The following is a 14,577-nucleotide window of genomic DNA, read 5'->3' as shown; positions in this document are numbered from 1 at the left end:
AAGGGATTAGGCAACTGGATGGATGGATAAATGGATGGATGGCTGAGCAGAAGGGACTGAGCCTGGAACCTCTGCAGCTCCTGCAGAAGATCTGGGTAGGATCACCTACAGTAGAAGTTGGCAACAGCATGGATAGGGAACACCTGAGACCAATCAAACGTGGTGTGACTGATAAAGTGACCAAGAATCAATATGTGCTGAGTAGTAAAACCATAACAACTAAATACAATGATATGTAAGTCCATATAAAGTAAACACACTGGCCCAGATTCACGTAGGAGGGCGTATCTTTGTGCGGGCGTATATTAGAAACGCTACGCCGCCGTAACTTAGAGAGGCGAGTACCGTATTCACAAAGAACTTGCGCCCTAAGTTACGGCGGCGTAGCGTAAATGGGCCGGCATAAGCCCGCTTAATTAAAACTAGGCTGGTAGGGGGCGTGTTGTATGGTAATGAATCGTGACCCCACGTAAATGACGCACCTAACGAACGGCGCATGCGCGCGCATGCGCGTGCATGCTCAGTATCACGTCGAATTTTCTCCCTAACTTACGCGGCTCAATGTATAGTCGACGTGAACATAACCTACGCCCATCCCCATTCACGGACGACTTACGCAAATGACGTAAAATACGCCGCTGTTCCGACGTTTCCGACGTCCATACCTAACATGACTTACCCCTGCTTTATGAGGGGTAAAGTTACACCGGTCGGACGCCTTACGTAAGTGCGTTCGTGAATCGGCGTATCTAGCTCATTTGTATATTCAACGTGGAAATCAACGGAAGCGCCACCTAGCGGCCAGTGTAAATATGCACCTAAGATACGACGGCGTAAGAGACTTACGTCAGTCGTATCTTATACAAATTCTGGCGTATCTGATTCTTCTTTGAATCAGGCGCCGAGATACGACGCCTCACACTGGATGTTGAGTGGCCGATTGCCTAAAGAAATCAAGGTTACTTCACACAAAGGAAAGATGAGGTACTCTTACCATGTGAGGAGGAACTCATCTGTTATACAACAGTGGGTCTGATGTGATTATGATCTCAGAAGACCTAAATCAAAATTGACCCAATGGTCTCGATGACTTCTGTGGAATAGATCCTGGAGACTGGAGCGATAAACCAGTGGACCTTCTGCTGCAGAGTAGATGTGGGCCAGTTCGTGTAGACTCCAAAAATGAAACAAACAAAAAGAGTGCTCCAAATGGTGCAGCTCATAAAAACCACTGAAGGTTTATTATAAATGACAAAAACGGATAAAAAGTGATCACATGGATGAGAAAATAAAAGCAGTATGGGGTGCTATGAAGCAAAACCCGATGCGTTTCGGCTCAGAAAGCCGTCAACAGAGTACCTCATCTTTCCTTTGTGTGTAGTAACCTTGATTTCTTCAGGCAATCGGCCACTCAACATCCAGTGTTGTCACTTGGAAGAACTTTTCCACACCGTGTGTTTACTTTATATGGACTTCCATATCATTGTATTTACAGTAGTTTTTGGGTTTTACTACTCAGCACATATTGATTTTTGGTCACTTTATCAGTCACACCACGTTTGATTGATTCATTTAGCGCTGCACTATTTATTATCAATTCCTGTTTACTTTTTTAGAGTGCTGGCAGCTTTTTGTTTTCACGTTTGGGTATAAGCGCAGTTTTTTCTTTATCTTACAACACCTGAGACCAAGCACATGTGATCAGTGTGAGGCTGTAGACATCACTGAGAAAACAGAGACCAAGGATGACAGGGAGCCAGCCAGCTCAATGTATGGATATTAGCAGGGCCTTTCTTAGTTACACACGAGGATGAGATGTGTCAAAATGCCTGGTGGATGCAGGAGAGGGGGTGTGCATGACGCGTTTCCAGTGACTTCACATTCTTTTTGAAAAGCATGCATTTTTGTTTCTGTGTTTGGATACTTCTACTCTGTCAAGTGAAGGGGCTTTAGTCAGGAGAAACAGTTTAGTTCCCCAAAAGTGATGGGAGCTTCCTCTGCTCTATTTCTTTACCAGCATGATGCAGTAGAGGACACCTTCAGAGAAACATAGTTTAGTGATCTACAAGGATTGTCTATTACAGGGGTCTCCAAACTTTTCAAAGGGCCACTTTATTGTCTTTCAGACTTTAGGAGGGCCGGATTGTGGCCAGCAGGGCAGAAAATGTCCCGGGTTTATCACCGGTGAGATTAAATGTGGCCTCAGGGTTGGTGGTCAGTAGGAGGAGGAGTAGGGCTACTATCAGTAGGTGGAATAGTATCCCATCATTGATATCAGTAGAAGAAATGGTGCCCTTTTGTTGGTGTCAGTGGAAGGAATAGTGCCTCATATCAGTTGGAGGAATAGTGCCCCAAGGGCCGCATAAAGGCTAGCAAAGGGCCACATCTGGCCCTCGGGCCGCAGTTTGGAGACCCCTGGTCTATTAGCTGCTAGGAAAGAAAGTATAGGTGCTAACTATTTAAATGGTCAGTCCTGCTTTTCTGTCTGTGTTTTAGGCTGTCTACAATTTTTCTTACAGCTGCTGAGATAATTTTATTCTGGTTGCTACTACTCACCAGCTACATCCTTGTATGTATACTGCATAAAACAGAGATACATTTGTACAAAGTCTGCCTGTAATAGTGGAGGAGAATGTCTATTAAGTGATTAGTGTCTTCTTATCAGCAGTGAGCTGGTATGAAGCAGGGAAGATACTAGCTTTGTTGTTCTACATTCTGCGGAGAATGTTCCTGCCAAAGAATGCCTTACCGCAAAGATAACATCAGGAAATCTCTTATATGTCTCGTTCTTTCTTTAACAATCGACAACTGTATTCATTTATTGCAGTCGCTCATGTGCGGACGTGCTCAAGTGACCAGTTCAGGTGCGATGATACCCGCTGTATCCCGGCAACATGGGTTTGTGATGGTGATAATGACTGTGGCGATATGAGTGATGAGGACCAGAGACATAACTGTGGTAAGGCCCCAGCACCGAGTATACTGTATATATATATATATATTACACATGCCAGTTTTGCCACCGCTGGGGACCATGATCTTAATGCACATTTAAGATATTTGTAAATTTTAAAGAATAAAGTAAGAGCTAAGCAGTCAAAATGATTCTGTCTATGCTCTAAACCTGGTCTGTGTTCAGTTTTAAAGGGGTTGTAAAGGTTTGTTTTATATTTTCTAAATCGGTTCAGCTTTAAACTAGTGCATTGTTGGTTCACTTACATTTTCCTTCGATTTCCCTTCTAAATGTTTCTTTTCTTTGTCTGAATTTCTCACTTCCTGTTTCTCCTCAGTAAGCTTGCCCCCATCATCCGAGATGTTCTGGTTGGGGGTCAGTCAGCGTGCTCGCCCCCTCCCTTGGGACTACATTCCTGCAGGGAGATGACAGCGTCTCCCCGCAGGGATGTAGTCCCAAGGAAGGGGGCGAGCATGCTGATTGAGATTTGCACAGTGCATGAGATGCTGCTTACTTTCAAAGCAACAAGAAAAAACTAAGAAAAAGGCATCCAAGGGGCAGTGAAACTTTGATATGTGTTCATATAAAGTAGTGAAAAGACAAAAACATTCTGAGAGCTCAATGACTCGGATTAGGCTGCTCACAACAGACAGGGCTACCTGTGGGTACCCCCAAAAATGTATACACCAATGGAAGGAGCGCTAGACCAAATGATAAGGGTCCAAATTCATTTATTGGTTTAGACTAAAGCTGGTCATAGATGGTTCAAATACTGGCTGGTTTAGGGACCTGCTGAGTTTCGAGCAATCTATAGGCAGACTGATTGTATCCAAGTCATTCCATTGACCAACTTGGGTACAACCAACATGTTGGATTCCTAGCATGTAATTATTGCCAGTGGCTATAGCTGCTAGCAATAATCGTGTTTTCCAGGCAGGGATGGCTCTCCGCACTACAACGTCCCCCCCCCCCCCCCCCCCGCCGGGAGAACACAATAGCTCCGTGGCATTCCCCCATCAACACTGACTGTGATTACAGGAAAGAAAGTTGTATAATCTATGATCTACCACAGAAGTTGGCTTTCTTTCACACAGGAAAGCCCTATTTTGAGCCAAGGTTCTTACTCTAACTGAATATCTGATGAAACTGAAGCTTCTTCTGCCCCCAAACTGTGTTGGATTTTATTAGTGTAAACCAGTACATTTATTTAGACTCGTTTATCATTTACTCTGGCTCTTCCTCCATTGGTGCATATTTTTTTTCTGGTACTGTGAAAGTAAAGCTGTAACTATGGCCGTAAAAGGCAAGGGACAGTTGCACACCACAGGTGGTGTGCAGAGCTGTGCAGGGAAGCTTGCTCTTTCTTTCTCAGGCTGGGTTGACTGCAATGATCAATTGGTTTAAGTTGTGCATAAAGTCCTGGTAGGAAGAAGAACCAAACATTTCCCTGCACAGCTCTGCAGGCCAGAAGGCAAGGTAGTATCTTTCTCCAGGGCAGTCTCTGAGGCCCCGTACACACGACCGGTTTTCTCGGCAGAATTCAGCAAGAAACTCGATGGGAGACGTATTCTGCCGAGAAAACCGTTCGTGTGTACACTTTTCGCCGAGGAAACCGACGAGGATCATGTTCTCTATTTCCTCGTTGGGCAATGGGAAAATTTAGCGGCTTCACAAGGAACTCGACGAGCAAAACGATGTGTTTTGCCCGTCGAGTTTCTCGGACGTGTGTACGGGGCCTTACTATCCCTTACCTGAGCAGTCTCTCTAATTTCTCTCTCCAGGGCACACTCCTTTTTTTTGTTCCAGGGCAGCCTTGTCCTCTCTCTCTGCAGAGCAGTCTCTCCTTTGTACTTCAGGGTGGTTCCATATACTCCCTCTCTTCAAGGCATTTTCCTCTTCTTTCTCCAGCAGGAAAATCATTTTACTTAATTTATCATGAAAGGTCTAAGTAAGACTTGTCATTACCTGTGGCGTTTATAAACAAAATAGTGCTTCTCCTACCCATAATTCATACAGTCAAAACATTAACAATGTGGCAACAGGTAAAAGGGATGGCACTGGAGCATGTTTGTTCCCAGGTAGAAGATAATATGAGTTGGATGGCTACTATGGATGGCTATAATGTCAGCATTGTGTAAAGAAATGCACATAGGGATTTGCACATGTAACACCACCTAATTGGTTGAAGCAACACAACAGCAAAGAAGAGAGATGGTCTCTGTGATTTCTTTGTATATACCAGGGATATGCAATGAGCTGACCTCCAGCTGTTGCAAAACTACAAGTCCCATCATGCCTCTGCCTCTGGGTGTCATGCTTGTGGCTGTCAGTCTTGCTATGCCTCATGGGACTTGTAGTTTTGCAACAGCTGGAGGTCCGCTAATTGCATATCCCTGGTATATACTCAAGGGCTCCTAGTCTACCAATAGATTCATTGGTATCATTGCAAGTTGGCCTGTAAGCTATGCTGTTAAATAAAAACCTGTCTTCCTAAAAGCAGAGGCTACTTTTTTTCTTCCAATTCTGCTTACCAATGTGGATTCAATATGCTTCTCTTTTATCCAAATATCCAGCAAACTAACTACCATATCTTTTTGACAGCCAACCGCAGCTGTGCCCCAACAGAATTCACCTGTATCAACAACAGACCCCCTGAGAGAAGGTGTATTCCACGATCCTGGGTCTGTGATGGAGATGCAGATTGCTCTGATGCCTACGATGAACATCAGAATTGTACAAGAAGATCTTGTTCCAGTACTGAATTTGCCTGTAGCAATGGGCTTTGCATCAGAAGCAGCTTCAGGTTTGTTACATTGTCTGCCACTATTATCAACTCAAATTAACACACAGCATGAGAGCTGGTTCACACTGGGGCGACTCGTCAAGCGGCTCAGCTCTAATAGGAGCGACGCAAGTCGCTCCGACTTAGAAAAAGGTTCTTGTACGACTTCGGGGCGGTTCGGGGCGATTTGCATTGACTTCTATACAAAAGTCATTTTGCTAATCACCTCTGAAGTCATCTTCAGGACGACTTGCAGAGTCGCCCCCGAAGTCATGCCACCGCAGTGTGAAACGGCTCTTAAGACTGTGGCACTTCATCTGCAAATAGGGCAAACAACAAACAATAAAAAACAGTGGTACACTCAGGATGATATCTAATTATAGCAACCGACTCACCAAAGCTGGTAGGTGGTGTTCCTGGAGCCTATAGTTAATGGAAAGAGAGAGGGGATGAAAGCATAGAGAAGTTCCCATCAAGTGGGCTCCAAAAAAGAACAAACTGCAGTACTGTATGTCTTCAAGTTTATTTATCACATTTGAAGGTATTGTGACTTTTTTAATATTTTGTGATTAATAAACTTGAATTTTTCTACGAGATACTGCAGTTTGTTACTTTTTGGAGCCCCCTTAATAGGCACTTCTCTGTGCTTTCATCCCCTCTCTCTTTAGATTATTTAGTGTCCTGCGTACACATTAATGGTGAATGCATGAATGCATCAACTGTGTTTCCCTGTGTTGTAATAGTAAAAGTTCAGCTGCAGAAAAACCACAGCCAATACTGGTGAATTGAGATTTGTCCTCTGTTTGCCTTTATTTTGTCACAGTTTCCAGATTTGGTTCCTCTCTAAAGTGTTTGTAACCCGTTCCTTTAAAGCATGTAATACAGCACGTTGCTTGTGCTGTGTGATTTGGCCCATTGTATCACATGAAATATCTGACTTATCCTGCCTGGATCTGCCCCCCCCCCTGTAAACTGACCACAGTTTATCATGGCTGCTGAGCCTTGACACCGTGGTCAGTTTATGTGCCTCCGTCATCCACAGCTCTCCTGTGTCCTCTCCTCTGTTTTCACTCCCCTCCCTGCCTGTCAGCTCCACCTGCAGCCCAATCCTCCATTCCTACTGCTTTCATAAATTAATGTCCCTACAATCTGCCACTGTTAGGTAACAATATGTGCCCCTCTGTATGTCTTTTATTAAAAAAAGCAGATTTCTACCTTATATCAGAGCGTTTCCTGGCGCTCACATGACCGCCTGCCTCTCTCCTCCTCTCCTCCTGGCTGATGTCAGCGGGAGTTTTCGGACCCTCCCACTGCAGCTGTCAGACGGGGAGAGGAGAGAGGCGGCCAGTCATGTGAGCACCAGGAGACGCTCTGATGTAAGATAGATATGTGATTTTTTTATATAAAGGACATACAGTACAGTGGGGCACATATTGTTACCTAACAGAGCGGATTGTAGGGACATTATAAGTATTTTATAGGTGAACACTACTGAAGCAGATCTAAAGTCCATAGGTGGCCCTGCAACATATCCAAAATGTGCATCCTGGTCACATGCTGCATCATGGAAGACTAATGTCATGAGGATCCTTCCTGTTAATCTGTTCAATGGAGCTGGACAGATTCGGAGGGAAGAGTCATATGAATTAAAGGGGTTGTAAAGGTTTGTTTTTGTGAACACAGCGTCTCCCTGCAGGGATGTAGTCCCAAGGGAGGGGGTGAGCATGCTGACTAACCCCCAGCCAGAACGGCTCGGATGATGGGGGCAAGCTTACTGGGGAGGAACAGAAAGTGAGAAATTCAGACAAAGAAAAAAAAAATAGAAGGGAAATCGAAGGAAAAGGTAAGTGAACCAACAATGCACTAGCTTAAAGGAACCTATTTAGAAAATAAAAGACAAACCTTTACAACCCCTTTAAATCATATAGAAGGCCTGCACAAATTGAGACCAGGAAGTGCTGGGGATCCAAAACCTTTAAATCTATTTTCACAATGTATTTTGTGGCATGTTTGGCTTTGGGGGCCTTTTTTTACTTTTAAACTGTAGGTCCACTGTAAAGTAAACCTCTTCTAAGAGAAGTTGGAGGCCAACTCCTGCTGACCCTGGCTGTTTTGATAACCATGCAGCCAGAATTTGCAAAATATGAAGTAACCGATAGAAGACTCCACGTTTCTCTCAGGAAAGTGCAGGTGGAAGTATACAATAAAAGTTACTACTGGTATATTTGTGGATGGTACCTTTGAAATACACTGACCTTTGAATAGTTCTTTGACTACTTACTTGCCCTGGTGTGCTGTACAAACAGGCTGGGCATGCACAAAGAATAGAACATACTGTCTAATATTCCCTCTCACCGGCTTGATCCACCAGGTGTGACAGACGCAATGACTGTGGAGATAGCAGCGATGAAAGAGGATGCAGCTACCCACCCTGTCAGCAGCACCAGTTCACCTGTCAGAACGGTCGTTGTATCAGCAGGGCCTACTTCTGCGATGGGGACAATGATTGTGGAGACGAATCCGATGAACTGGAACATCTCTGCCGCACTCCAGAGCCAACCTGTGCACCACACTTCTTTAAATGTGACAATGGTCACTGTATTGAGGCTGTCAAAGTTTGCAACCGGATAGATGAGTGCTTGGATAACAGCGATGAGAAAGGATGTGGTGCGTGGAATGTTTTGTATATTAATCAACGGGTTGTAGTATGTAGCAATTGCTAAATTCCACTTGGTCCCTCATGCTTAGCCAAATTGGAGAACTTTATTATTTATTGCTGAAAGTACAATGACTCTTGTGAATGAAAGGTCTGTTCACATCGGAATCCTGTGACCTGTACTAAAACACTAGCCTTTACACTGCACATGTGCTTGTATACAGGTCATAAACATTTATAGAGAAAAAATACAGAAAATATATACCATAGATAATATTTATTAATACAAGATGCTTCTCTTTTCCATATATGAGCATATCTAACAAACTGAGCATTCTATTTTACTTTTGATACATGTTTTAAGCGTTGACTCTGAGAAAGGCTATTTTTCTGAACAAAGCAAATATGTCATCTGTCTATTCAGGGCAAAGCAATGTGTTTTTTTTATCCGCCCCAACCGCAGTAGGCAGCATATACTGTACTTCCTTTCTTCCCTTGCTGCTTTTTTGGTGATAAAGAATCAATGAAATGCCTGGTACTTCTGGGTATGAAGGAGCATCCCAGATAGCAAGCAATTATCCTGCAAGTTTGAAAATGACTTGCTAAGCTATTGCTAGACTTGCCAGGCTTCACAAGTTTGTTTCACAATTGCAGCAAGTCCGCATTGCATATATAATGACAAAAACAGTCTGGTGCTAGAAAACCGGGACATATGTTGCACTGGGAACCTTGTAAATGTCCTGCAAGGGCCCAAAGAGCAGCTGTATGGGTGAACACACCAGGAGGGGTTTGAATACAAGTAAAAACATTCAGGGGCAACCACAATTGGAAGCGCGGATCGGGACAATTTTGAAAGGACAAAAAGATCTAAAAGCTCAATGAGATAAGTGCCAATTTAAAAATAACATGTACTTAGATGAAGAATTATCTACAAAATCTCCTTGCATAGATGGAGCAACTGCAAAGCGTGCTCCTTACTGAAACAGTACTTTAAGAAACAGTCGGTGGTGGACTGGCTTGGTGAAGCAATGCTGCGATGACAAAACCTTCACGTGTTCCTGGATGTCACTAGGAGGAGGGAGGCCACCGCGTGCAGAGCCCCCCATTGGGGATCGATCGAGGCCTCATATTGTCCATCCAGCTCTGCACACGCTGGCTTCCCTCCTCCTAGTGACATCCAGGAACACATGAAGGTTTCGCCATCAGAGCTTTACTTCACCAAGCCAGTTCACCACAGACAGTTTCTGAGGCTCTAATAGGCTTCAAAATATGGTGGGCCCAGGGTGCAGAGCACTGCGAAACGAGCACACCCAGTTGTGTGACAATAGCGAATAAATATCCGCTATTTCAACACTGAATTTCCTCCCCGCCAATCAGGAAGCGGGTCTGAGACCCGTTTCCCAATTGGACGAAAGGAGAAGTGTTCCTATTGGCCACCGACGAAGGAGGAGACGAAAGCCGCCGAGCAGGGGAAGGGGAAGCAAACCGTCAGTAATGCCCGCCTCTCATCATGCCCAACATAGATGGACCGGACCAGGAGGGGGGTGGCTGTAGGTGTATTGTTTGCCACCCCCCCCCAAATAATTACCACTAGCCGCCACTGATTGGCACTCTGACCGGTCCTCGGCTATACAGCCCCATATGCAGAAAATTGCAATGCATTGTGTGTTCTGACACCTTTCTAGCGCAACCAGCATTCACCTTTGCAGCAATTTGAAATACAGTAGCTCTTCTATTGGATCAGACCTCAGGGGCCAGCCTTCGTTCCCCATGTGCATCAATGAGCCTTGGTCACCCATGACCCTGTTGCTCGATTTTTATTGCTTAGACCACTTTTGGTAGGTCCTGGCCATTGCAGACCAGGAACATCTAACAAGAGATGTGGTTTTGGAGTTGCTTTAACCCAGTCTTCTAGCCATTACAATTTGGCCCTGGTCAAAGTCACCTAAATCCCTACCCTTGTCATTTTATTTTTCTTTCAAAACATCAACTTCAGGGACAACATATTTACTTGCAACCTAATATATCCCACTCACTTTCAGGTGCCAATGACATGAGATAGTCAATGTTATTCACAATACCTGTCAGTGGTCATAATGTTATGGCTGATCAGTGTATGTATAAGTGAACTGTTTAACCTTCCTGAAGATCTGTATCTCTGAGGACATCTCATTGTACAATGAATGAATATCATCAGACTGTTGTTCCTGTGTCTAGTAACTACAGTATGTGTTCCTTTGCAGTATTTTCCTGACATTCCCCTTTAAATTAATGCATCTTTTTCATCTTTTTGCGTTTCTACACAGGCATTAATGAGTGTAATGATCCCTCAATCAGTGGCTGTGACCATAACTGTACAGATACACAGACCAGTTTCTTCTGCTCTTGTCGGCCTGGATACAGACTTATGTCCGATAAGCGGACTTGCGATGATATAGATGAGTGTACAGAATCCCCTTCCCTGTGCAGCCAGATCTGTGAAAACACTGCCGGCTCCTACATCTGTAAATGTGCTCCAGGTTACATCCGGGAACCTGATGGTAAAAGCTGCCGCCAAAACAGCAACATTGCTCCCTACCTCATATTCAGCAACCGCTATTATCTAAGGAACCTGACCGTGGATGGACAGTCTTACTCACTTATTCTGCAAGGCCTGAGCAATGTGGTGGCTCTAGACTTTGATCGAGTAGAAAGTAGGCTCTATTGGATTGATGTTGGAAGAAGAGTGATTGAGAGAATGTTTCTTAATGGAACCAACAAAGAAACAATCATTAACAATGATATTCCAAGTGGGGAGGGCGTAGCAGTTGATTGGGTTGGCAGGTAAGAAAGTGCTCAGATATTTTAAGAAAAAAATTAGAAAAAGTATATTTTTGTACCCACCAAAAGTTCTAATGTAGTGTAAACACACTTACATTAAAGTATACCCAAAGGCAAAATATATTTTTAGTTTTGGAAAGAATGAAGAAGTGTTAAAGAAACACCATGCCACTGCTTGGCAAAGTCCTCCGACCCCATATGTTCAACCTTACATGTACTCCATTCAATCTTCTTGCTCCCTTGCAACTGTAAAAAATACATGGCACTTTCAGGTATGGGGGAGCATATGACCTTGTGTAGGAGTGCCTGGGCCTAGCAGTCAATCACTAGGTCACATGCACTAAGCACAATGGGGATAAACACATCACCACTCCCATGGGTCGCCAATACAGATTTTAGTACTGTCTTCAGAGGAACAAAGAGCTGCAAAGAAGCGTAGGTAAGGTGAGTATATGGGAGTTGGTGGATACCATTTCCAGAGACACTGTCACCTGGTCCTCCATCACTACTAATTACTTTCTGAGCCCAAAAGTGATCAGCAAATAAAAAATGCTTTAGTTGTCACCGGTACAGAAGATATGGGGAAATCTCCCAATGATGACACCTCTTCTGGTGAGGGTATATTTATAAAGCAGTGAATGGGACTTTCACCAAGCATTCACTGAAAGGGTAACTCCAAAAAATAGCAAATAAAGAAAAATAATATAGCACATATAATTTTGACACCAATCATTTTGTAATTGAATGTTATTAAAAAATACCTTTCCTTTTCAATCTGCACCCACTGTAATTTTCTGAGAATATATTGCAATATGGCTACCTGGAGTTGCTCTGTACACAGAATGTGTACTGACCACTCCCCAGAAACATAATTTCCTGCTTGTGTGATTGGCTCACCAATTTTCCCAGAAGTCTGCCTAGGATACAAGTCAGATTTCAGGCATCCCCTGCAACAAAAATATTATTTTTGGTGAGATACTTTCAATAGGAACACGTCTTAAGGGATGCAGGCCTAGCAGATTTCCTCATTAGTGCCCTGTAGCTGAACACCTGACAGTTAATTTTGAAACCACTCCCATTAGACTCACTCAGAACAGAGGCACAGAGAAACACACAGGGATTTCTTCAGAATAACAAAAGGTAGGAATCTGCAACAAAATTTGTTACAATCTGTGCAATGTACATAGATCACCCAGAGGGGAATGTTTTTTTCTCAACAAAAGTGGAGTTACGCTTGAAAGTGAACCAGTCACTGTCTTTTTAAACACATGCACCAGGAGGATTCAGCTGCAGTGAAAATTTGCTGAATGTCACAGTCACCGTTTATATATGTACCCCTTAACAGTGACTATCCCCTCACTTTGTAGCAATGTCATCTCACTTACTTTTGTGTCTCCAGGACAGGAAGTGAAGGGAAATCTCAGTGGGACAGGAAAACAACATGTCATGATTTTAACTACTCCCTTCTGTTTCCAAAAATCGATTTAAATGCTTTGACCTTAGATTTAGTTTAAAGTGGTTGTTGTAACCCCTTTTTTTTACAACCTTATGCTACAGGTAAGCCTATATTAAGGCTTACCTGTAGCTAACGAGGATATATCCTAAACCTGCACGGTTTAGGAGATATCCCCTGTCCGCTGCATGTGCATCCTTGGGATCACCGCTGTTCACTGCTTCATAAACGGACACCTGAATTTTAAAAAGCTGAATTCACTTCCTCTGTTGTGAATTTTGAACTCTGTCAATCAGGTAGGACAATCAGTATGTTGGTTTTGCACCTAGTCAGGGAAAGGTTTGGTGTTTTCAGGGAGCGATTGGTAGGTTGGTATTATTATTAGACACATATCTCACATATATACTGTATGTTGGATTTCAGGAAGTTGTACTGGGTGGACGCTTATAAGGATTGTCTTATTGTGTCCGAGCTTGATGGAAGATTTAGGAAAAGACTGGTGGACCGTTGTGTGGATGCGAATAACACCTTCTGCTTTCAGTACCCCAGAGCCATCGTGGTGCATCCGAAGAAAGGGTATGATGTTAATTTAAAAAAATAAAAAATTCCCTTTATTTCTTGCATTGGCAAAAGTATATTTATTATGCTGTGCTTGACTCTAGCCATGGGCTTGATATTTCCTTAAAGGTAAACAGCTAACGCCATACATTTTTTTTTTTTTTTTTATATAATATGTACTTAACATTTCCCTCAGCTTAGCAAACCAGGTGACTTTTTGGAAGCTCACCCATTAACGTGCAGCGACTGAATTTCCCCTTGACGATAATTGCCCATGATTTTTCTTCATTACATTTGAGCAAGAGACTTGGATTAATGCCATTAATGACTAGGCACATTTATCACATTAAATATTCACATTTTGATAGATGTACAATGTTTTCCTGTCTATCTGGGGTAAACATTTCATTTCTATTTATCAGTGACTTGACTGCCTTTTATTAGTTTTATTATTTCTCATATGTGGCTTTGATTGCAAAATAACAATATAGAGTTTCCCAATAAGTGAAAAATGAATGAAGAATTATACTAAGACTACTGTATAATGGGCTTTATTCTCCAATCAGCTTCTGACTGAATACTTTCCTCTATTTGTTCCGAATTTTGCTTTGTTTTTCAATCATACTTTTTTTAATATGATTGCAAGTTCAGGATTTCTAAAAGTCTAGTATTGCTGAAGCTGTTTTTGTTCTTGAGTATTGGTATGTCATGTTTAAATGTCAAGATAAGGGCAATACATTTTTCCTCATATTCATTTTATATGAAAGACTACATTTTGATAAGTTGTACCTATTGAGGCTGACACTTATAGCATGTGTTACAGAATATTTGGTTGTATATTTACCACTTGAATAGTTATCAACTGAAAAACAGTTATCACAAAAAAATAAGGCTAGGGTACTAAAGCTAGCCATACACACATCGATTTCACTAGTTTAGCCTGAGGATTGAACAATTGAAATCTAAAAGATTCTTCCATCCAAAGTAAACAATGGATATTCAGACAGCTGTTGCACCTGCAGCTGTCTCAATACCCAAACAGTGACGGTTTCTGATTGGATGCAGTAACTGTTCAGTTGATAGTTTTCCACCAGCAGCTTAGATTAATGCTGAGTACATACGCTCGGAATTTCTGACAACAAATGTTCGATGGGAGATTTTAGTCGGAAATTCCGACCGTGTGTTTTTCTGAAAAAAAAATGAGAGCTGGTTTTTAAATTTTCCGACAACAAAATCCATTCTTGGAAATTCCGATCGTGTGTAGACAATTCCGACGCACAAAATTCCATGCATGCTCTGAATCAAGTACGAAACTGAAGCGATCGGTCTGGTAAAACTAGCGTTCGTAATGGAGA

General features: G+C 42.7%; 1 protein-coding gene across 2 annotated transcripts in view; it reads left to right on the top strand.

Moving 5' to 3' along the window:
• The window catches only part of LRP2 (LDL receptor related protein 2), a 327,257-nt gene that overhangs the window by 225,932 nt on the left and 86,748 nt on the right, over window positions 1-14,577 (top strand). For both annotated transcript variants that reach the window (XM_040357827.1, XM_040357826.1), the window contains 5 exons: window positions 2,828-2,959; window positions 5,555-5,756; window positions 8,107-8,402; window positions 10,698-11,214; window positions 13,088-13,240. In XM_040357827.1, coding sequence (XP_040213761.1) covers window positions 2,828-2,959; window positions 5,555-5,756; window positions 8,107-8,402; window positions 10,698-11,214; window positions 13,088-13,240 — 1,300 coding nt within the window. The remainder of the gene's footprint in view (window positions 1-2,827; window positions 2,960-5,554; window positions 5,757-8,106; window positions 8,403-10,697; window positions 11,215-13,087; window positions 13,241-14,577) is intronic.

The sequence above is a fragment of the Rana temporaria genome, chromosome 6 (genome assembly GCF_905171775.1).
Source record: "Rana temporaria chromosome 6, aRanTem1.1, whole genome shotgun sequence".
Classification (NCBI taxonomy): domain Eukaryota; kingdom Metazoa; phylum Chordata; class Amphibia; order Anura; family Ranidae; genus Rana; species Rana temporaria.
This window is presented reverse-complemented; position numbering and strand designations above follow the sequence as displayed.